This window comes from Strix uralensis, chromosome 1 (genome assembly GCF_047716275.1).
Source record: "Strix uralensis isolate ZFMK-TIS-50842 chromosome 1, bStrUra1, whole genome shotgun sequence".
NCBI lineage: Eukaryota > Metazoa > Chordata > Aves > Strigiformes > Strigidae > Strix > Strix uralensis.
In genome coordinates, this window is record NC_133972.1 from 130,693,960 (window position 1) to 130,716,662 (window position 22,703).

Consider the following 22,703-nt stretch of genomic DNA (forward strand, 5'->3'; position numbering starts at 1 on the left):
TCTCTCCCCCATCCCACGGAGAAGGAGTGAGAGAGTGGCTGTGTGGGGCTTAGTTGCCAGCTGGGGTTAAACCACAACAGTTGTATATACATTTAATGTAATATTGGGTCCCTAAGAGGTATTTAGATTACCCTTTAACATGTATTTGGAGGTGCCCTATTTTTGAAAATTTGGTGTACAAATCCTGCAGTGAGAGTGTGAGCTCTGGATTTTCAGCATTGTCTCCAAAAGGCTTTTTAAAAGGCTGATTGGCTAGCAGCTGTTCACGGAATAAACTATCATGGGTTTATGCACATAAAGAATCCTTAGACTTCGCATTAATGTCACCCCTTCTAAACTCAGTCATGCTATTCAATTTCTCTAATGCATGAAGTTAGGGAAGCATACAAAACTACAGATCTGTCTCTCATGGTAGAAGAAACATATAAACAAATACTCAGGGTACAATTCTCCTTATCAGTTCCATCCCTCCTCCATGTCACATCTCTGCTTAAGCTATTTCAATCGCAAATGAATGTTTGATAAATAATTTGAAACTGAAATGACAGTTTGAGATGTCTCTACTTGTACTACCATCAAATTGCTCACAAAATTTTCAGATAGGTTCTGTTCACTTTATTAAATGTTCCTGCTGCCATGTTCTTTCCCATATCTGTTTTCTAGTAAGTTAAGCACAAATTAGCCAATTTTCCTTCCCTTAAGGATGCACATACCAGCTCCAGAATCTTAGTTTCACTTGTCCTATTGATAGGATTGATCAAACCTACTATGTTTACTTTTAAAATACTAAAACAAATGTTCATCAGATTTTCACTTTCAGATCAAAGTGATGCAGTACATTAAGCATTTCAGCTGGAATAATACAAAGGTGTCCTCTGGGAAAAATAGGCTAGATTTTCCATGTTAATGCTCATCCATCCTCTAGACTATGTTTCAAAGCAAAGATTTGGGATGTTAGTCACACCTGAGGTTTCTCACACCAGTTTAGATTTTTCCATGCCTGAATGAAGCGAATGTCAATTATATACATAATCCACAAATAAAGCTGATTCTCTAGGCTTACAAATACAAGTATAGGTGATCAAATAGAATTCTATAAGAATAAACATCAAGAAAAGTCAGTATTTCTTGTCTGAAACAATATCTGTTTCTTAAGACTCTCCACACCTGTAACGGTAAGGCTTAACTACTTTAATAAACATACAGCAAAAAGATGTTGAAACACAAGCTTGTGAAAAAATATATTTGAGAACATGGAGTAAAATGTAGATTATTCTTCCTACAACAATCTATTTCCAGGATGTTCCATCAGAAAATACTAAACAGTTTATTTTGTTCAGAAGAATAAAAAGCAAAATAAAGATGTAACAATTCTTCTGCAGGAAGCGTAAACTCAAAGAAGGCTAGACTATTTCTTAGCAGTACATGTTATACCACTTGATAGCAAAAGGGAAAAAAAATGTTGGCACTTAAAACTGGCAATGTAGCTATCCATTTAAACCCCTGTATCAGATTACCAATACCATGTGATGTCTTATATAAAGCTGGATAACATTCATGATCAGTTTGTATCCAGTACAAAGCTCCTCATAAATAAATAGGGCTAGAGGCATGTTTTGATGGCAGAGGGCATCATACTGCTCTGTTCTTATTGAAAGATGGCCCTGGTTTAGTAAAGATACGTTTTGTTGGCAAAAATTCTGCTATCATCTGGTTAAGAGGAAGGATGTTCAGACATGAAGCTGAAGCAAACATTTTAGCTTAATCTTTAAGGCAAGTGATTTACTTTGTAGCATTTCAAGGCTATTTATTTTACAGTACAGCAGCTTGTTTGTCTGGAATCAGTGTGACTCACAAAATCTTGTTAAAATGGAATATTAGGAAGAAGAAAGAGAAAAAAAAAGAGAAAGAAACAGAGAAAGAGTTAGGAGTTAGAAATATAAGTAGAAAAAAAATAAGGATTTAAACAAGAGGAATGTTACAGAATAAGAATCTATCAAGTAAACATAAATTTAACTTTATCTTCCATTTGAACCCTTTAATGGAGCCCTTGCTTACTCTGGCCAGCAGTTTCTCTTGCAAATAGCTTCATAGGCATCAGTGGGACAATTTCTAAGAGTTACTGCATTTTTATGTCAGTAAGAAGTGGACTGTATAGTCTTTCAGATGATAATTAACAGAAACGACTAGAGAGTAGTCAATAGGAAGATAATATATATTCTATAAACTCAAATATCAGAGTACCGAAAAGAGAAGGCTGTTTTAACCACTGAGAACCTAGCATTAATCAATCTTTCAATGCATTTGCATTTATTTCACACACACACAAATCTTATTTTTCATGTTATTTCACCCATTATTTTTCTATAATGAAGTTGATTAACTAAAGGAAATTCTAAGTCTTAGACCTTCCCTTCCCTCCTGTTCCCCCCAAATACACCTCTTTTTTCTTTTCTTTTTTCTTTTTTTTTTTCCACTGGGAAATCATAGTGCAGCTACTATTTTAAATGGAAGAAACTACTAATCTGGGAAGATACTACTTAGCATGTTTATGAGCAGTCAACACTTCAGCTTTTATAATCAAAGCTTTGAGCTGTTTTTTCCCACAGCAACCTGATCAACTATCTTTTTCTATGCTACACAAGCATGGTTAAGTCTTTATCTACAGGTTTAACTTATCATTTTGTGAAGACACCTTCACTGAATTATCTAGATCTTCATAAAATCTGTCAGTAATGTTACAAAGAATCTGACTTTGATATCAGCCTCAGTTAAGGAAACATTAGGTAGTCATTTATTCTCAAAATCAGATTTCTGGTAATACATATATACAGCAATGACTGCCTTAAAATTTATCATCTCATCTGAAAGATATGTTTCATTTCAGATTTCTATATTAATATTACATTTTGCCAGACACTTTCAATATGTACTATACACCTCCCTAGTCTCTCACATTTTTTTTTTTCGCTTAGCTTGTTTTATGTGATAGTTTTGCTGTGTAACTGGCTTGCTGCTGTAGCACAGTGAATCAATGATAGAGTACATGACAGCTGAGGATCTGTTTTTCCATTTTCAGCAACTGGTGATAGTGACACTATCCTTAAAAAAGGTTCTTTTGATGTACAAGTTAAAGATGCCTCTGTCACTGCAAGTCAATGGCCAACAGCCATCATTTCTTCATCATTTCTATGTAGGTGTGACATCCTCCATCTGTCTCTGTTGCCAGTTCCCGAGCAATCACAGGATTTAGGGAAAACATGTAGGTAGATGGAAGAAAGACATAAGACCTGTACAAAGGATGGATTACTCTCTCATCCGCACTGATCGCAGTATTAACTGGTGGAATGGAAATGCAACTAACAGACAGAAGAAAAGGATTCAGAGCAGTGAGGGGGACAAATGAAATAATCCCACACAGAGCCCATTGCTGGCCAGATTGATCTCAGTCATATGCAGAAGTTGTGCTGTGAGGTTCACAAGTGAGGCTGTCAACCACGTGAAAAACTACTTTTCCTACCACTGAAGACTACCACAAGAACAGGTTTTAAAATCAGTTATCGGACTACTTACTGAGTTTGACTAAGGAAACTAATCAAACTCTGTCTATATTAGTCCTTATACAAAGGCACAAGTGATTCCAACTTGTTCACAGTCTCCCCTTCCACATTATTCAGTGCTTGAACTCCCCCCATTAGTGAAGGAAGAAAGTAAACATATGTATGTGCACAGGTTTTTTTGTAGGCAAGAAGCAACGATATGTAAACAAATGAGAAACAGGACCAATGAAAACTGAAGGTCTTTAAGCAAAAAGACCTTTAATCAAAACAAAAGGATATTATAGGAATCTCTGAACAAAGCTTTCTACAAATACACTCATTTTACTCTCTTAACAGTTGTTATTCTAGTATTTGCAGTTTTCAGGTGTTTCTTTTTCTTATTTTTCAAATCATTTTTCTATAATTTGAATAAGTTTTAAAATATTGTCATTTGGATATATTAGTCTACAAGAAAAAAAATTATAGGAAACAAAATATTTTATTTCTAAAATATTAAAAAAGGCACAAATGACATTGTCATACACTGTTTATTCATAAATGAAATGCATTTTTTTATTTCAGTACCAACTAGGAGCAATTATTCAGACTTTAAGTATGCTTCCTGAGTGCACAAACTGAGATTAACTTTTAGAGGAAAGCAGCAGCAGGACTATTTTATATAACCAAATGTGACCCTTTGAGCTCTATTCTGCCTACCACATCTGATGAATTTATCACTGCATCCTTTTATTTAGTGTTTAACATCGAAGAAATTCTTTGGTTTTGTAAGAAGCAGATATGAATACTGATTCAATTGCAACACAAATGAGACCAAGTTTCTCCTAACATCAGGGTATAAAGCATCAGAAATGCATTGACAGTAAAAATAACTTGCAAAACCAGGATGATGTAATGGCATTAAATAATATGTGCAGACATATTAGGAAAGAAAATTGGTGGAGAGGCAGAAAGTTGCAGATCTTCCATCAGTCACTGCTCAGAACCACTTCAGGAGGTGCCAGATGTGACACACAGTAACCTGCAGCCTCTTTTGCTTGTGGGGCTTTCAGAAGTCACAGGTGATCTAGCAGCCACAAATGGTGTTTCAGCAGACAAAAGCAGCAGCTGGTTTGCCTAATGAATGGATCTTACAATGAATTACATCAGTGGAATCCACCAGCAGGTTAGGGGTGGTGTGATTAGTCTTTCCAAAGATCAAACAAGCCTAGAGACATTAGGAAGATAGTGGCTATATCCATTGGTTGGAGTCTGGAAAGTCATGGATAGGGAAAGCCAGTTTACCTGCTTCCAGTATGGAAGTCCTGTCTAGAACAGAACTGATGAAAATCCCAAGGTCACTGTCGTATTTCTTTGCAAATGCAGATAATCATAAAGCTAGACAGAAAACTGAACCAGAGGTTGGTGGACACTGGTGTTGAACAAGTCTTTTGAAGAGCCTGCTGTGGAACAACAAATGTGGATTTCACTTCCATCAGAAAACTGATGGATCGTTCCTGTAGATCAGAGAAATCAGAAAAAGGCTATAGCTATGAAGAAATTATAGTAATAGGAAAAAGTAGTATGTGGAAGGCCTGGCACAAGGAGTTCCACTGTATCAGGGGTCTAATGGGCGAGAGTGGCTTCAGTGACAGAAAATGATTGAGGATTCTACCTAGGCTATGCATATACACATAATAATATTTGAATAGGGGGGTTCTGAATCTTCAGAGTCAGGAGGCTTGTGTACAGAAAGCAACTATTCCTGAGCTAGTGCTTGCGGATGACCACAGTCTCCTGTCCTATGTCCCCAGGGACATGTAGTTAGTTATTGGCTAATCTGGATGTTCTGAAAAGCTCTTTAGACTTACAGTTCCTCTAAGAGAAGTGTGAATTCAGACAAGACCAGATAAGGCTGACTCCCCAGTGTTCAGATATGTGCAATTTAGGATAATGAAAAATCCCCTTGGTTGTCTGCATTTCAGATGCAACCCTGCAGATGGAAGGGTAGATGATGGTAGTATGGTATATTGGCTTGGCTAGTAATCAGGTAATGTCTAGGGAAGGGATATGATGATGATCCACAAGGGAGGGCCATCACATAACACTTGTCTCTACTGTGCCTCACAGTTGGGAGGTTTAGGCTGCATATCATTGATAGGCATAACCTTGCTATTATGTGCTTCCATCAGCTCAGTCCCCGGGCTCTTCTATGATTAACAGAATAATTCCATTTGCAGGACATGATACCTAGCTCCACAGTTCTGGGGCACTGTACATTACTGGCACTGCAATTACGATAATTACAGCTGAATGGTCATGTAGCTTGTCTACATGATGACACAACCCCTCAGGTCATTATTTGCAGAGGGATCCAGTCAGAAACTCAAACATTACAATAACCTTAATGCTAATCTTATCATGTAACAAACAGACTTTTGTGGCAGAAGATTACTTCTCTCTCCTGACAAACTTGGATAATATCTCTATTGTTGTACTAAACTGTGGCTATGAAGTCTATAAAGCAAAAGAAAGAAAAGCAAATAAAAAAGAAGCACTCAATAATATCCTGTCTCCTCTGTGATACACTTCTGTACCAACCTCTGCTCTCACCTTAACATTTCTAAAATGGTTTTTACAAAAAAAGAAGTACCAAAGCTTTTATGGTAGTTTCGAGAAGATACTTCATCATCACACTGACTGGCAGCGGAGAAAAGCAACTTAGAAAACTGCTTTTTCACGGAGTAGGTGAGCAATAATCTATCAGGAACAAATTTTGATACTGCCACAGCAAATGCAGGAAAAAAATTTCAGAATGGTCACACAGTTAATTCAAAATGAAGGGTATTAAACAGGATTTGCCCACAACTAGCTTGCACATTTTCTACACTGCATTCTTAAAAATACTCCTTCAAGATGTGCAACTACGAGGATAAATTGATGAAACTCTTGGAGATATCATAAAAGGAGAGAAAAAAAATTGCATGGGGTGTGAAAGATGATTGCCAAACATACTGCCATGAGATTTTTCAAATTCCACTTATATGTTTTAATATGAAATTCAAGGTTGAAAATATACACATTCTTTCACAAAAATGCCTATATGGAGATTCATCATTGCAGTTTGGGTACCTGATCTTCAAAAGCACTAAGTATTCAACAGCATTAAAGGTGAATGGAAAAAGAAGATATTCAAACCATACATGAGTCTTTGTATATGGACTTCAACATACTTTCTTCTCAAGCCCAAACTCACTCATTTACACATTCCAGATGGATATGTTATAGTTGAAGTCTCTACTGCAAACCAAAAATACCAAATGTAAAACGGCTTAAAGGAAGAAAAGAATTTTTGCCTTTTCTACTTCTCAGTCATGAATATACCATCATAATCTCCTTTCTTTTTACTATAGAGCTTTATTTCAGTATCATAAAGAAACCTCTTCTAGATACAAAAATGTTGTTGATAATTGCTTTTTTTATTTATGAAATGATAAATTCTCCCTCCCAGGTCTTCATTCTCATCCTGCAGAAATCTGATTGGCAGGTATACCCGCCCCAGAAACTGTCCCTGTTGGAATCCAGGTCTATGATACGTCATATGCTTCCTTTCCTCGTGATCATGACAATATGAGCACAGAATGCATGGTCTTACTATGTAGTGCAAGAAGTAAATATAGGTGATCTATTTTTCCATAGAGGGTTTACAAGGGCATGATTACTTCCTAGACAAATATTTTAAAATCCTTCTTAACTGTTAGGATTATATATGTTGATGGTTAGGAAAGGGTGCTTTTGATTCTCAAATGTCTGTTTGAAATTTGCTGCTAATTTGATGTGACTACAGATAAACTGTGAGGTTCATTTCATGTATTTCTGTAATAGGCACAAAAATTGAGAGGCAACCTCATGATTTCATGAGAAAAATGAACAATACGAAATTGTTCTTTGCTATCATGATATCACATCTGTCGATTGTTAGGTTCACAAACCTTCAGAAAACTTAAAAGTGTTGCATTTGTTTTGCTGTTCTACTGGTACAGAAGGCAACATTTCTTGTGCAACAGTAGCCTGTCCTTTTTCCCACACCCGCCACACAGCACTGATAAAGTCAGTGGGAATGAGATGTGCCGCACAGCTCTGGGCTGCCAGCCACAGGCCAGCAGGCTCCTGCAGCCAGGGCTGCCTTTATTAAACCGTGTTTTACAGGTGCCATCACTGTGCCGGGAACAGCTTCCGCTTCCAGTAGAACAGGAGCTCAGGTAACATGAGATGCGACATTTTTCAGAGGAAACGATTCTCCTTTTAATCAAGCATCTCAATACTAGCAAACAAAGCTAGTAAGCTTGTTCCAAAATCAAGCTCACAGGCTGAGAGGAGAGGAAGAGCATTTACAATATGGAATTGATCCATTTTAACCGTTCTAGTTGGCAAATGTGTTAGAGGAAAAAAAAAAAAGAAAAAGAGGGAAAAAAATATTAGAGTCTGCAACAGATAATCTGGCATGAATCAGGAACAATATTTTGTAGGTGGGCCCAGCACAAAGCAAGGTCCATTAGGCTCAAAGGACACTGCAACAGAACAATGGAAGCAGACAGGAAGTCTGCACTAATAAATATGCCCATTGGGCCAGTGCCACTGCCTAGCATGGCATAGATACATACAGAAGGATTATACACTAAATGGTGCAAACACAGTCCAGTCCATCTGTCATAAACATTAAGTCCAAAGGCCACAGGTGCAGATGGCACTAAAAAGTAAAAATTACACCCAGACAGAGACCACTTCATGTAATATGGAGAAGAAAAAAAAATCCGGCAAAACAAAACAAAACAAATCAAATCCAGTGATTTGTTTCCAATCAATAAATGTTCTCAGAATCTCCTTGGCAATCTCTGCTTCTTCCTTTCCCTCTGTCATTTTACATGCATAACATACATTTTATTTCACAAAAGTACTTTGAACATTTAGGACCATTTTTTATTCAGTTAAATAAAATTACTTGATATTTGGGCAAAAAGGCAAATAATTTAAGATTCAGTCCCTCATTCTAGTGTGTTGAGAATAGGATGTGTTTTCCCTTTGGAGATGAAATCCATTAGGCTCCAGGTATATCTTGTTTGAGGAATGTTCCCATACTAAAAAGATTAACAAAAAGAAGGAGAATGTGCTTCTCTCTCTCGTAGTCCAGGTAAACAGAAAGGAAAGTTGCATCCTGTTAAGTTCCAAAAAGAAGCAAAGAATTTCTGCTCTTTAGTCATTTTACAGAACACATGTACATGACACTGATTTCTCATACTGAAGTATCTTTAACATGTTCACTATATGTCTGTAGATTATGTATATAACGATGGCTATAAACCACAGAAAACACCTTACAGAAGGCTTTTATCTGTCACAGTTTTCTTTCACAATCACCACAGGCTAGTAACCAAATATCCAGGCCTAAATGGGCGCAGACCACCAAAAAAAGGGCTCTAAGAGCAGTCCATGCAAGTGAAATGAGTCCCCGGATAAAACACTGGCACTCCAAGATTTTATCTTTAGTTACCAAATCAACTGTATCTCAAACCTGTGGAAATCAAAATTTCAAGTTCGTCCCTTTTCAGCCATTCTTTGATGCATTTGTAGAACTTTTACAAGCACTTCTCAGGTTGTCAGCTGATTAAATGAGGTTACACTTATAAAAGAGTTTTAAAACTATAACCAAATGCAATACATCTTTGTTGGAGTGTTGGATAGTGTTAGATCCCTGGTTTAACAAAGAAACAAAAGCCAACCAAGATATCATCATATTCCAACTGTATAAGTCCATTGACATTCTTGGCAACCCTAGTGTTGTTTCAGAAACAAAAGTAGTTTTATTCATACAAAAATCTCTAGAACTTTTTTTTTCTCTACAAGAACAAGCATTATCTTTTCATCTTTAGTCAGTATTGTCCATTGTGCCTCATTCACTTCGCTCATGAAATCTGACCTCCAGAAATCACAGAAGCTTTATGCCTTTGTGATAGTATTAGCCATAAGATTATATAAAGAGGTGAATAGGATGTGCTGCATTTTCTCTTTCTTCTGGACATATTTTTTGTAACTGGGCAGCAGACACTGTAATCACAGAAAGGATTATGCATATTTTTCTTTTGTTGTACTTGCAGCCAAGTACTGTAAAGATTTAATAATACAGAAGTGAGTCAACTGACTGTTATTTCCAAAATATTAAAGAATCATTCAAAACCCCCAAATTCTACAGTTTTTAAGAGGTACATACCCATTAAGCAAGGGTTTGAGTATGATCTCTACAAGAGATAACAATGGGCAGCATCAATCTCATTTTCCTAGTCCTGAATTAAAAGCATTTAGGAAAGTGCTTGTTTGTTTGTTTTACAGATCAAAAAGTGTAAACAGTGATTTCAAAGACCTATTTTTTTTACCTAATACCAGAGGATTATAGTCTTCCAGTTGTGATTTTTGCCTTCCAGCTGTGGAGGGGTCCCATTTCTCATAACTAGAGCACATTCCCATTTGATTAACAGATAACTACCTGAAACAATCTGGGTTAGCCATGGATTAGAACTAGGCACTTTTCCAGCATCCAGTTTCCAATTGTTTATTCCCACCCTGATGCTGCATTGATAGCTGTGACTTCAGCTGCTCCTACCTGCTTTGCTTCCCACTGTCCTCAGTGACCAGGAACAATGAGAAGAAAGCTTCCTCTCTCACTCTCTTGGTCTGCTTGTGCATCTGTGATCAGATGAGACCTTGCTCTGCCATATATCAAGCCAGTCAACTCTTACACAACCACCACAGGAATAAATAAATGTGATACCATACCCAGCCTTGTAACAAGGCTTACTTATCACAGTCACTGCAGTGACACCTGCTCACACAATGTTAGATTACTCATTTTCTATTAGCTTGGAATTCAAGCAGAGTTCACTCCCATTTCCATTCATGCACTGTAACTCCTGAGTAGCCATGACAGGCGGGTTCCTGTGCCAGGGTATAAGAAAGGAGCCCAAGGAGATTTTAACCATCTATCACTAACCATCATCACCCATGCCCTTATCTCCTATTCCCTTCACCATGATAGTGGAAACACACGTGGTCCTGACTGCTCTGAGCTCCTCCAAAGCTGTTATATTCTGTCCTCATTCCCTCTGCTGATCTGCATTGTGGTATCACCACTGCCTTGTGATTTGAAACAGGGAGGGCCAGGAATGACTGAACACATCAGAGGGAATGTGCACTCACTTCTATTCATTTCCGGGTTGCATCCTGTCCTAGTTGCAATGCTGGCTGGTGATCACATAGTCATGGAAATCACATATGTAGAGTCCTGAAGTATGGTTGTCCCACTGCACTGTTAATTTTTCAATTCAATATTTAAAACAGAAAGGTCATATAAGTGTGTTACTACTTTTCTGAAAGTGAAGATGCTACATAGTTATGCTGATTATTATTAAATTAATTGATTTACTACCTACTTTTTCTGCTCCTGTACACCAATCAACACCATCAACTAAGGATGATGTTATTGGTGTTAGGACTCAGGAAAGCAATGAAGCTGCTGCCTGGGCCCTGCCTGGAGTTAAAGCTAACTGAACAGGACATGCTAACACTACCCATGCAAACATGAACAGAGAATGAGAAACTATTGAGAGATAACAAAGTGAGAAGTTGATAAATCCAGTGAAGAATGGCTGGATTTCACAGGCAGTTGAGAGAGAGCTATGTGATCAATGTCCAGACTTCACATAGTTGAAGGACTGGGGACCTTCTGGTGAGTATAGTCATGCAAAGCCAACAGTGCCCTGGCAACTGTGGCAGAAATTCCATTGAAGGCCATGACTACATCAACAATGGTATCAAAAATACTGAACTGGCAAAGAAATACAGCAAAGCTGTGACCAGTGTGGAGAAAGCAATTGGACAGGCTGGTTTTTTGTGAGGAGACTGAAGCAGGAAAGAGTTAACCAGAGAGGTGAAAAGGAGTATCAAAAAGTAGAAATGGAAAAAAAGTAAGAAATAGAAAAATTGATTTAAAGTTATGCACATCCTGTAAGCAGTGCTGACTGCTGGGTAGTCCTGCATTTGTTCAGTACAGGACAACAAACCAAACTTGTAAATGTACAATGCATATATCAAATTTCCTTCTGCAATCAGAAAGAAGTGAGTGTGGGAGAGGTGCTTTCCCTGGCCTAACAGGAGAACATCTGGATGAGACAGATTGAACATTCTGGTACCACTCACTTGGTGTCCATTCCGGGGCTGATAACATTTGTATCTTCCCAGCCACTTTCCAATATCTTCTGGAGTATAAATCCATATAGTAAAAGATTGATTCCACATTCCCAAGTAGAGTATTTTCTACCAATGATCAAGAGACCTCATGAATACTTTACTTTTCCTTTTAGTCCCCTGTCCTCAATGTTAGTCACATTGATTTGGCATGAGGAAAAGATAAGCTTACAAATATCTGCTAATCACTCCCTTTGTTCTACTATTTTCACTTCCAAAAAAAATGTATCAGATTTCTTATGGCTTCCTTGACACACACTTTCTTCCTAAGCAAAAATATTCATATCAAATTTCAGGGGAAAAAAACAAAAACAGGACACAAGCACCATCAAACCAAACCAAGGCACAGTTCAGAATCCATAGGCTATCGGTTCCCTACCAACAGCAGTCATCATCCTGGCCAAACACCTGTACTCAGTAAATTTTCAACATCCCAGGAGCGATGGCAAGGGCTGCTCCTCAGGAATAATTCTCCCAGAAGACACAGGAGGTTCAGAGGCCTGGATAAGCCATCAGATTACATCTGGAATGCCAATTTTTTATATTTTCCATTATAACCCATGTGAAAAAACTCTTTACCCTTACAAAGTAGTGAAGAACTACATCTACTGCTTAATTGCAAGGGAACCTCTTGTGACATTTAGAAATTCGTTAGAGCTACTTAACAACCCAAGCCCCCTTGATGTGTGGGAATGGGTGAGGTTCCTTAGGAGGTGGGAGGCACTATTCACTTACCATGAAAATGTTATTTCAAAAGTTGCAAGACTATTATTTTCTCAGGGTTTCTCTGCCTAAACATGATTTTTTTTCCTGCAGGCATCCCTTCTCCAGATTAGACAATCTGTGTTTTCTCGGAGTCTCTTCACAGGGCATATGCTCCTGCCTCCAACCGTCTTGGTAGCTCTCCACTGAACTTGCTCCAGGTGATCAACATCTGTCTTGCATGGAGGTACCCAGAACTGGATGCAGTGTTCTAGATGTGGCTTAATTAGTACCATAAAGAGAAATAACTACTTCCTTTGATCTACTAGCTATTCTGCTGTTGATATAGTCCAGTATTTTGTTAGCCTTCATCACTGTCAGCACACAATGTTTAAACCGCTGTCCACCAAGACACGTATGAAGTTACTAAACAGGAGGGGTTTCTGGACAGTCCCATGAGAAATTCAGGCATCAAGGCAAAGTATGAACCAATAGCCACCACCCTTTGAGTCTGATGATCCATCCAATCATTCCAGTTTTCTACTCATCTAGTAGTCCATCCATTCACTTCATAACAACCCTGCTTGAATATGAGGATGTTGTGGGAGATTGTGCTGAAAACATTGCTAAAGTCAAAACAGATGACATCCCCTGCCCCCTTTAGCCATGAATCCAGTCAATCATCTCATCATAGAATACAATTGCGTTGGTCAAGAATTAAAATCCATGGTACTCCACTCCTTTTTTGCAAGAGGAGTTGGTATAAGCATACCAGGTCTAATTCATATTCTCTCTGGTCATCTTTACAGCCAACATTAAGTTACCAGAAAATCTTTACTAATACATTTTCTCTGAAGTAGTATAAATCTGCTAGCAAAATGGAATATTTTTGACACATACAATCACATGATTAACACTTCTATTGGAGCACTACTCGTAATTTTCTTACTGAGAAAAATAGATAAAATATTTCTGTGAGTCAGGTTCATGGGAAATGATATGTGTTTTTGCTTCGTGCTGTTTAAAGCCACAGTTAGTATTTTTCAAGACTTTTATCCATATTTCATCTAGTTTTAATTAAACATTTTCTTAAGTTTAACATCTTAATTCCTGGAACAAAATTAATGTCAATATGAACCTGTTGCAATTATAAAAAATATTAATGAACTCCTAAGTAGTATTTCTGTGCAGAAATTTCATAATGCTCTGTACATGTTCATATTCATATATATAGATATAAAATATGAGTGTATTGATAAAAATACAGTCTATATAAACATAGATAAAAAGTTTTCAGAGAGGTACATTTCTTTTTCTGGACCAGTACAGAACCCCCAAAGAATAGTAAAATAATGTGTCAAATAACATTGCTATTCATTGTATTTTTACAGTGTTGGTAAAACCTAGCATGTACAATTGAAATTGATATTTGCCCTTAAAGAACAAAGGAAAAAGTAAGACTATGTTTTTGTTGAATATTTTCTATTCTGTGATGCCTATTTTTAATATCCCCCTGTAGTATATTGAGTAATCACAAACATATACTACAGAAGATCTTTTTGATGCATTTCAATTTGTTCATAAAAGCTTTTTGTAGAGTAGAATCAAACATAAGATTTACTTTTAAAAGAGACTTGTTAAAAACAGAAAGGTCTTCAGAAAAGACTTTGCTTGTAAACATAATCATGGATTGAGTGCACCCTCAACAAGTTTGCCAGTGATACCAAGCTGTGTGGTGTGGTCAACATGCTGGAGGGAAGGGATGTCATCCAGATGGACCTTGACAAGCTAGAGAGGTGGGCCTGTGTGAACCTCATGAAATTCAATAAGGCCAAGTGAAAGGCCTTGCACACGGGTCGGGGCAATCCCAAGCACAAATACAGGTTGGACAATGAGTGGGTTGAGAGCAGCCCTGTGAAGGAGGACTTGGGGGTATTGGTGGATGAGAAGCTCAACACAACCCAGCAATGTGTGCTTGCAACCCAGAAAGCCAACTGTGTCCTGGGCTGCTGATTCTTGTGAGACCCCACCTTGAGTACTGTGTCCAGCTCTGGAGCCCCAAACACAAGAAGGACATGGACCTGTTGGAGTGAGTCCAGAGGAGGGCCACAAAGATGACTGGTGGGCTGGAGCACCTCCCTTATGAGGATAGGCTGAGAGAGCTGGAGTTGTTCAGCCGGGAGAAAAGAAGACTCTGGGGAGACATTATTGCGGCCTTCCAGTACTTAAAGGGGGCCTACAGGAAAGATGGAGAGGGATTTTTTACAAGGTCATGGAGTGATAGGACAAGGGGTAATGGCTTTAAATGGAAAGAGGGTAGATTTAGATTAAATGTAAGGAAGTTCTTCACTGTGACGGTGGTGAGGCACTGGAACAGGTTGCCCAGAGAGGTTGTGGCTGCCCCCTCCCTGGAAGTGTTCAAGGCCAGGCTGGATGGGGCTTTGAGCAACCTGGTCTCTAGTGGAAGGTGTCCCGGCCCATGGCAGGGGGGCTGGAACTAGATAATCTTTAAAGAACCCTCCCAACTCAAAGCATTCTGTGATTCTATGATATGAATATGTACTACAAAAACTGAATTCACATTTATTTCGTTTACAGTTAAGGTGATAGTGTGAATATTGACCTCTTAGAAATACATAGGTATAAGAGAAATGATTGAGAATTTTTCTATGAGAAGGAAGTGATTTTCAGAGTTTCTAGACAGGCTTAACTCCACATATACCTCAGATTTAATATTGACGTTATAAAGGCTACAGGTCCTCAGCCTTAGGCCACCCCCCATACAACCAGTTTTTTTCTATTACCAGGATATGTAAGACACTCAAGACTTGGGTTCAGATACCTGTTGATTACAGTGAGAGGTAGAGAACACCAAGGAGAGACTGGAGTCTAAAGTTTTTTCTTGACATATGAGAAAGTGAGGAAATGGAAAAGAAAAGCCTAGTATTGACTTGAACTACACAGTGAAAAGGACAGGTAACAAATTCCCAATAGAACTACAGGATAAAGTGAAAAAACCCAAACCCAGCTATACCATCCAATCTAATATAATCAGGGAAAACCACCATTTCTGATCCCTTAAGCACCGTAGATGCAAAGTTGCCTCCATAGATAGGTTTCACTAAAATGGTAGAACCACCAAAAACGAAACTGTTATACTGATGTTTTCTTGTGATATAGAGAACATTTCCCAAAATTATGCCAATCCCTTAGGCTGTCCTTTTGTTCCTGAAATGGGTGAAAAACTATCTTTTTTCTCCCTGTGGAATGTTTGAAATTACAATTTATTTGCCTACATTTATCATTATAATTTATTGTCTCTAATTTATTTTAAGTTATTTTGCATTCTGCAGATTGATAATGTAATTACAGGTAAGGAACCTTAATTTATTCAGTTGCTGGTGCAAATGTCACAGTTTCCTTTTTTCTATGAAGAGATTTCACTACTGACACTATCTCAATTACAGATCACCACTGACTGAATTAGTACTATTCCTATCTGGGCACAAGTCCACAATTTTTTGATAGATGCTTAAACAGAAAACAGAGCTTTATAGTTAAATGACAGATACCTCTATATCAGGTAACGCAAAAATGTTAGAATTCACCCCTGTACACACATACACTAACAATGGAGAAATTTATCTCTGACTTAAACAAACATAAAACCTAGCTATATAGTGGTAAGATAATTTACCTAAGCATAGTTACTTTGCAGGGAAAAACTTTTTAAAATCAGCAAACAAGTAATCCAAAGACATCAGAAAAGACCGATGAAATGAGAAGATAATATAACTATACCTGTAAGAATGTATAAATGCAATACCATAATCAAGAAAATACCAAACATAAATCTACCAAGAGACTAAGAACTTCAGTAATAAGATAGACCCTCTGTTCCTTAATCATGAACAGCTCTGCTGTAATCTTCTATCTTTGGTCTGGATACAGATAAGAATAGCAAACTTCTAGCATAACATTATATTTGACTGAACTACACATTTCCAGCAACATAATTTTGGTCCCTGAATTTTGGGGGTTTATATCCCATATGTTACAGAAAAAAAAGCAAACCAGACGTTCATGAAATTTAACATGTAAACAAACTTAATAGAAGCAATAGAAATACTTAGACTTTTGGACTTCAGCACTGACTGGCTAAACCCAGAGCATTTGGTGTTATAAGAACCACCTTCGCTTGAACCTTTGTACTACTTTTCAGGAAAAATATCTGAGGAGGAGGGTTTCCTCCCAACATCAACTAATGAAGAATACCAGTTACTGTAAATTAGAAGTTCCACTGTGGCTCAGCAAAATACAATTTCTCACACCCTTTCTACCCAACAAAAAATGAGAGAGATGTGAAAAAGGCAATAGGAAAGTATTGTGTGTCAAAATGGTACGGACATCAGAAGTTTACCTGGGGAAAGAAGGTGGGTTTGACTTTCGGATTCAAGACTATTTTCTCAAAACACAATCAAGGCCAAGAGTAAAATCAGTACTAGAAGTTGTTTCTCTACTTCCCTTTAAATGAAGAAGAATTGAACTGAATTGAATGTAATTGAATCCGAGCCTTTGGTAAGAAATCTGGACTCAAAATGGAAATTGTGGTTTAACATGCCACCACTCATGTCATACTGTTAGACTGGACCCTGTGTTATGAAAGAAATTAGATTATTTCTGTTTCCTTTACCTCAGGAAAAAAAAAAATGTTGAAACAAGCCTGTAGAGCTCCTGGTCTCACACTGATTCAAACATCAGGAATTCCACTGACTTTGCCAAAACCAGGATTTTACACTACATGTGTGAGGGGAGATCTTTCACAAGGAAATTCAGCTGTACTGGATTGGAAGACCTGCATGTGATGTTACAGTGACAGAAGTGTGGAAAAAACACGTCACAGGTCAGATATGCAACAGCAGTTTATGATACCTCCATCTCCTTCCCATTTCAGATTATACTGTTGATGATAGCTGTTACAGTTATCAGGGAATCCCTCCCTTACCGTAACCCTCCGTTAAAGCCCTCTGAACTGCATTCACACTTATGCCATCTGACTCCAAAGGCACACAAGTGCCCGTGAGAAAGGGTTAGAGAAAGTCTGTCTAGTTCTTGTCATTTTTAAGTGCATGATAAAGCAAATAAAAAGAAAATATGTTTTTCAGAGACGTTGGATACTTTCCAATGTCTTCAAAACCAATTTAAAGAAACACATGGAAGGTAAGCAGAACAAGTGAAGAGGATTTTCAAAATTATTCACTGTTTGTATAGTTCCATTCTCTCTGAAGGTAATTTCTCCTAACTCACAGACAGCAGATGTAAGTTGGTATTGGAATCAAAATATAGCATGTCACCTTTATCTTACAATAATTTTTTTGTAATTCTTTAATAGTCAACAACTGCAATTTAATCGCAAGGTAGTTTTCAAAGTACTTAGTTAAAGTGCAAGGAAACAGAATGAGGACAGGCAGATTGCTCTTTCTAGTTCCACAGAAAGCAGCCTGAACAGAAGCTTTTCAGAGATGAGATTTTTCAGCTAATATATGTTGAAGGATCTTTTCATGAACAGACTATACGCGGTGATTCTTTTCCTTGCTTTAAATCACAAAAGGAAAACACGAGCAAACAACGGCTTTAAAAAGTGAAACAAAAGATAATTCAACTTTATATACAGAGTCTGTCTGCCTCTCCCTCTCTCTCTGTATATATGTGTATATACACAAAGAAAAGACTTTTAAAACAACACTTACTGATAATTATCCAAACTCATTACCTAAGATGAGAAAAATTCTTTTGTTGCTTTAATTGAAAGTATCTGAAAACTTGTTTCATAAAAATTATCCTCTTTCTCCTAAATTTTTGCTACATAACCATGAGTTGGATGCATTTGTCACTGCAATATATGTAAAAAGTATTACGCATTGATTTTGATAATGATTCCGTGAAATAAGGTTTCCAGCATCTATCTGCCAGCTACAAAATGCATGTCATTGCTTAAAGTATTGTGTTTAAGCGGTCTGTCATTATCATATTATCCCAAGTATTTTTAACCTATCTTTCGAAGAGGACAGAAATATTGACTGTAAGCCTTTACCATATTTTAAAGGGAAAGTTAAAGATGGAAAGTACAGAGCATAAATACACAAAGCCTTGGCACTCTGCTTCAGTTTCAGCACTCTGTACTGACCTCTACTGGTTTCTCCATCGTAGCTTTCCTAAGTATCAAACAGATTACTTTTATTTAACATTTGCACTCTCTTGTTCAAATTCAGGGATAACATAAACTGTATTCCACCCTTCAAACTTCTCTCTGACTGAAGGTCAAAAAGCGATCAAGCTTTCAACTACTGGTGGCAGTTTACCTGCAGTAGGTGAGACACTATGAAAAAATCGTCTGTTAAAGAAACCTGAACAGTACATACACAGCTGTAGAAAGATATTAAGATCAGAAAACTCCATCTTAACACTTTGGGTCTATTTTTTATGACTGAATAATTTATCACATCTGGTTTATTCAATTGCTGTCTCATGTCTGCATCGTTAGCTGTTTGGTATATAAAATCTGGTTTTGTATTGCACAATACCCAGCATCTGACTCATGATGAGGACCAGAAGTATTACTGCAACACAGATACCAAAGTTGTGAATATACATTCATCATCTTCAGTTATTCCCCATTTGACAGACTTCTACTTTAGAGAACACACTTGTCTCTAGAAGTTTCTTCTGTAAATGCTTTGTCAAACCAAAGTCATTACCCAGTCTTACTGGGAGCAGTGACATGCTCACTGGATCTTTTATACCACTAAATGAAGTTCAACCCATCCACTTCCTAACTGATCACAAGAAAAAACAAATCTCTAGTTCTTTATGTGACTTACAGTAAAAGCAACTCTAGTTAGTCATAAGTAAATGAGCAAACTTTTCCATCCTCTTTTATCAAAGAACACTTTCATTGTAAGCAGCACACAAAACTTTCCAATTTTAAAAGCCTATATATAGATTTCTTTGTTATGCAAGTCTTTAATGATGAATAATAGTTTTACATATCGTGAGAACTTCATTTCCTCTCACTGCTCTATCAGTGACTTCAAACAATTAATTTTTTTTTTGTAAGTCACCTGTACTGACTGGAAAAAAACAATTGTTGACCACAAAAACAATGAAGTTTTGTTCTGTTGGTATACATAGTAAAGCAGATCACATATTGTTAATTCAATTTCAGAACAGCAAGATGCCTATTATTCATGAAGCTATTTTGTTTAATAATGTATTTTTATTTCATTTATCATAAAAATCTCTTTAGATCCTGAATATAAACAAATCAGATCATTCAGCATGAATCTACATTATTTTTATACTGTATAAATAAATATCTAAACTACATCTGTGTGTTGGCTTTTTTTTAAAAAAAATCATCTTCCCCTGACTTTTTGAACACTCAGATTTCTCTCCCTTTTTTTACTGCCGCTGAACCTTGCATCACTACATCCCTATGCTGTCAGTGCTTAGAACCATGAGTGGCACACTGAAGAAGCCCTGAAGAGCTGCTTACCAACGGGGCTTTCCCCCCCTCAACAGGAAGGTGCTGGTTCTCCCTGTCACCGCATTCCCCCGGTGCTGACCAGCAGAGGGAGGAGAGGGGGTGCCTGCCCAGCCCCCCACCCCCCTAGGTACCACAGTCCCCTTTGCTCTACATCCAAGCAAAACTACAAGCAGCAGCCTCAGCTATGATGTCTGTGATGAAAACCCATACATGATCTTACTCAGAAAACACACTGATATGGGTTTTTTCCTTTTTTCTTTCTTACCTTTACCTAGTGGTTGGGTCCAGGTGTCCAGAAGGTCTCTGTCGCCTGGTCCTGCTGGGTTTGCTACCGCTCCGATTCTCACACTGCTGCTCCTAGGACTTGGATGAACAACTGGATCAGATCTGCTTATTCTTTTCTGTGTTAGAAAGAAAATATTTTGATGTTCTGTTACTAGAACTGGGCCTTTGCTCAACACATTAGAGCAAGCACATAATCATTCTGAGATCTGCAAATCAGCATCTTTTTCCATAAGTGGGAAATAGAAAATCTTATTAAGATTTCCTATAACTTACAAAGGAGTGAAAGACATTGATTTTCACTGAACAAGGTGCTGACTGGATCACCATGAAACCACCTTCTTTCCAAGAGACATTTTAAAGCAGTACTTTCGGTCAGCTCTGTGCAAAATATTCCACAACAGCCCAAATAACTTTTTTCCTTACCTCTGGTATCCCAGTGAGGTCACATTCTGTTAAAAACATCCTGTCAAGCTTGGTACAAAAGGGCTCCAAAGAATCAGAATGCAGAAGCTATGCAACTTGCTGACTAACTTTGCTCTGTGTTATTTACCAACCACACAAAGAAAATGCTGTCTATTCAAAACACAGTTCAAAACTCTCTTCACAGAAAGTGAGTGAACAAACAGTCCCATGTCCAATGCTGTAGTCACAACTCCCATGAGGCCCGGTGATAGCTCTGGGGCATGGGACGGAGTGACACCACCAGCAGTCACTACAAGGCACTTTTGTAAACAAGTTGTGTGTGTGTGCGGAGGAGGAGGAGGAGGAGGAGGAGGAGGAGGAGGAGGAGGAGGAGGAGGAGGAGGAGGAGGCGGCTGGTGTTACTTTTTCTCTGTCTTAACATTAAGCTATATTTGCTTTATCATATCTAACCAGAACTTCAAGTAGACTTGCTTAGTCCACTGGATGCATTTTCTCCAGTCGTTGCATGGTATTTTCCTCACTATAACCTTTACTTTCTTCCAGAGGAGACTTGAAAGGAACATCTAGAATTAGTGTAGGATCTAGATTTGGAAACCTCGAGTCAGGTTAAGCAGCAGAAGCTAGTTCAGAGTCTTCCAGACCCATCACAGAAACAGACAAAGAAACTCAATGATTTATCCTACTTCATACCCAACAAAATTCAAAACACCTGTGGCAAGTCTTTTGCTTTGGTTCATTAAAGATATAGGCCTCAATTATAAAAGCCATACCCAAGTTTCAAGTGTTTAGTATTCCCATAACTCAAAGTGGGAATTCTGATGCAACATTTGACTTTGCCTTATTATACAAGTGAATTCTTAAAGCAGTTTGGGATTGCTCTAAATGTCAGAGGAACTTTAGATTTTGCATTTCAGTTCAGTGATTTTAAGCATTCCTAAAATCATAAACCCTCTCCACCCACTTCATTATCTTAAACCCATCTATTCTTTGAAAACTCTTACACCACTAGTCACAAAGCCACACTTTGGCAGAGAAGAAATGTCTTTTTCAGCTCCCTGTAGGAAGAGAAGTACCATGTAGACCCAGCACTTCCAGTACTGGCCACTGGTCTCCACCCACACCAAGCCACTCCAGTGTTTATACTTATAATAAATCACAGGCAACAACTATTTCCAGATGTGGAAAGATGAAAAATTGTTCTCATTGATCTCTTTGTAATTTCATTCTTTAACTGTCAGACCAGCACTGAAATTCTCTTTCTGTCAACCAGTCCAAACCATCCTTCTTTCTTATCTACACAGCAGTCCATCCCATACTTGCTTTTTCTTTCCAACTTCCTAAAAAATATTTTTTCTTATGCTTTCAAAGGTCTAAAAGATAGGTGTTAAAAACACCTGCTGTGTATGTTTGTGAGAGGACAATCTGAGACATGGTGACATTATGTTGTAAAATAAACACTAGTCTGCTTTTCCTTTTGTGGGCTCTGGTTCTGCAACATAAATGTGTATTCTGATCTCATCCCAAGTGAAATACCTTTATAAGCTTTTACAGGTTTGTGACATAGGTTCTTCCAAATCTTTATTCCAAGGATAAGGATCATTCCAGGTATGACATAAAGGACAATCAACTGCTGATATACTTTAACAGCTGAATAATTCATGACCAATAATTGGATGACAAAAGTATACCTTTTAAAAATATAAAAGTTTTCTAGAGATACACAAAACCTTAAAATACCTAGCTATATTTCTTTTATCAGTACTTGAAAATAATACCTTTAAAATATGAATGGTGAATGATCTTGCAAGCAGAATTGTCTGAGTAACTCTCAGGATTTTTTTAAAAAATGTGATTGTTTCTCAGTACTCAACAAACACCCAGTCTTTGGTATGAGTCTGCAGTTGTGCCTTGCC

The 22,703-nt window shown here is 37.7% G+C and overlaps 1 protein-coding gene across 11 annotated transcripts in view; it reads right to left on the bottom strand.

Moving 5' to 3' along the window:
• The window catches only part of ST18 (ST18 C2H2C-type zinc finger transcription factor), a 173,683-nt gene extending 152,827 nt beyond the window's left edge, over positions 1-20,856 (bottom strand). For 7 of the 11 annotated variants that reach the window (XM_074881055.1, XM_074881026.1, XM_074881085.1 and 4 more), the window contains exons 1-2: positions 20,641-20,738; positions 20,348-20,483 (exon numbers count right to left, since the gene is read on the bottom strand). In XM_074881055.1, coding sequence (XP_074737156.1) covers positions 20,348-20,483; positions 20,641-20,694 — 190 coding nt within the window. In that variant the 5' untranslated portion in view covers positions 20,695-20,738. Of the gene's footprint in view, positions 1-20,347; positions 20,484-20,640; positions 20,739-20,790 lie in introns of those variants that run through there. The other 4 variants (XM_074881064.1, XM_074881035.1, XM_074881140.1 and 1 more) reach the window with 3 other exon arrangements.
• Positions 20,857-22,703: the final 1,847 nt, after the last annotated feature.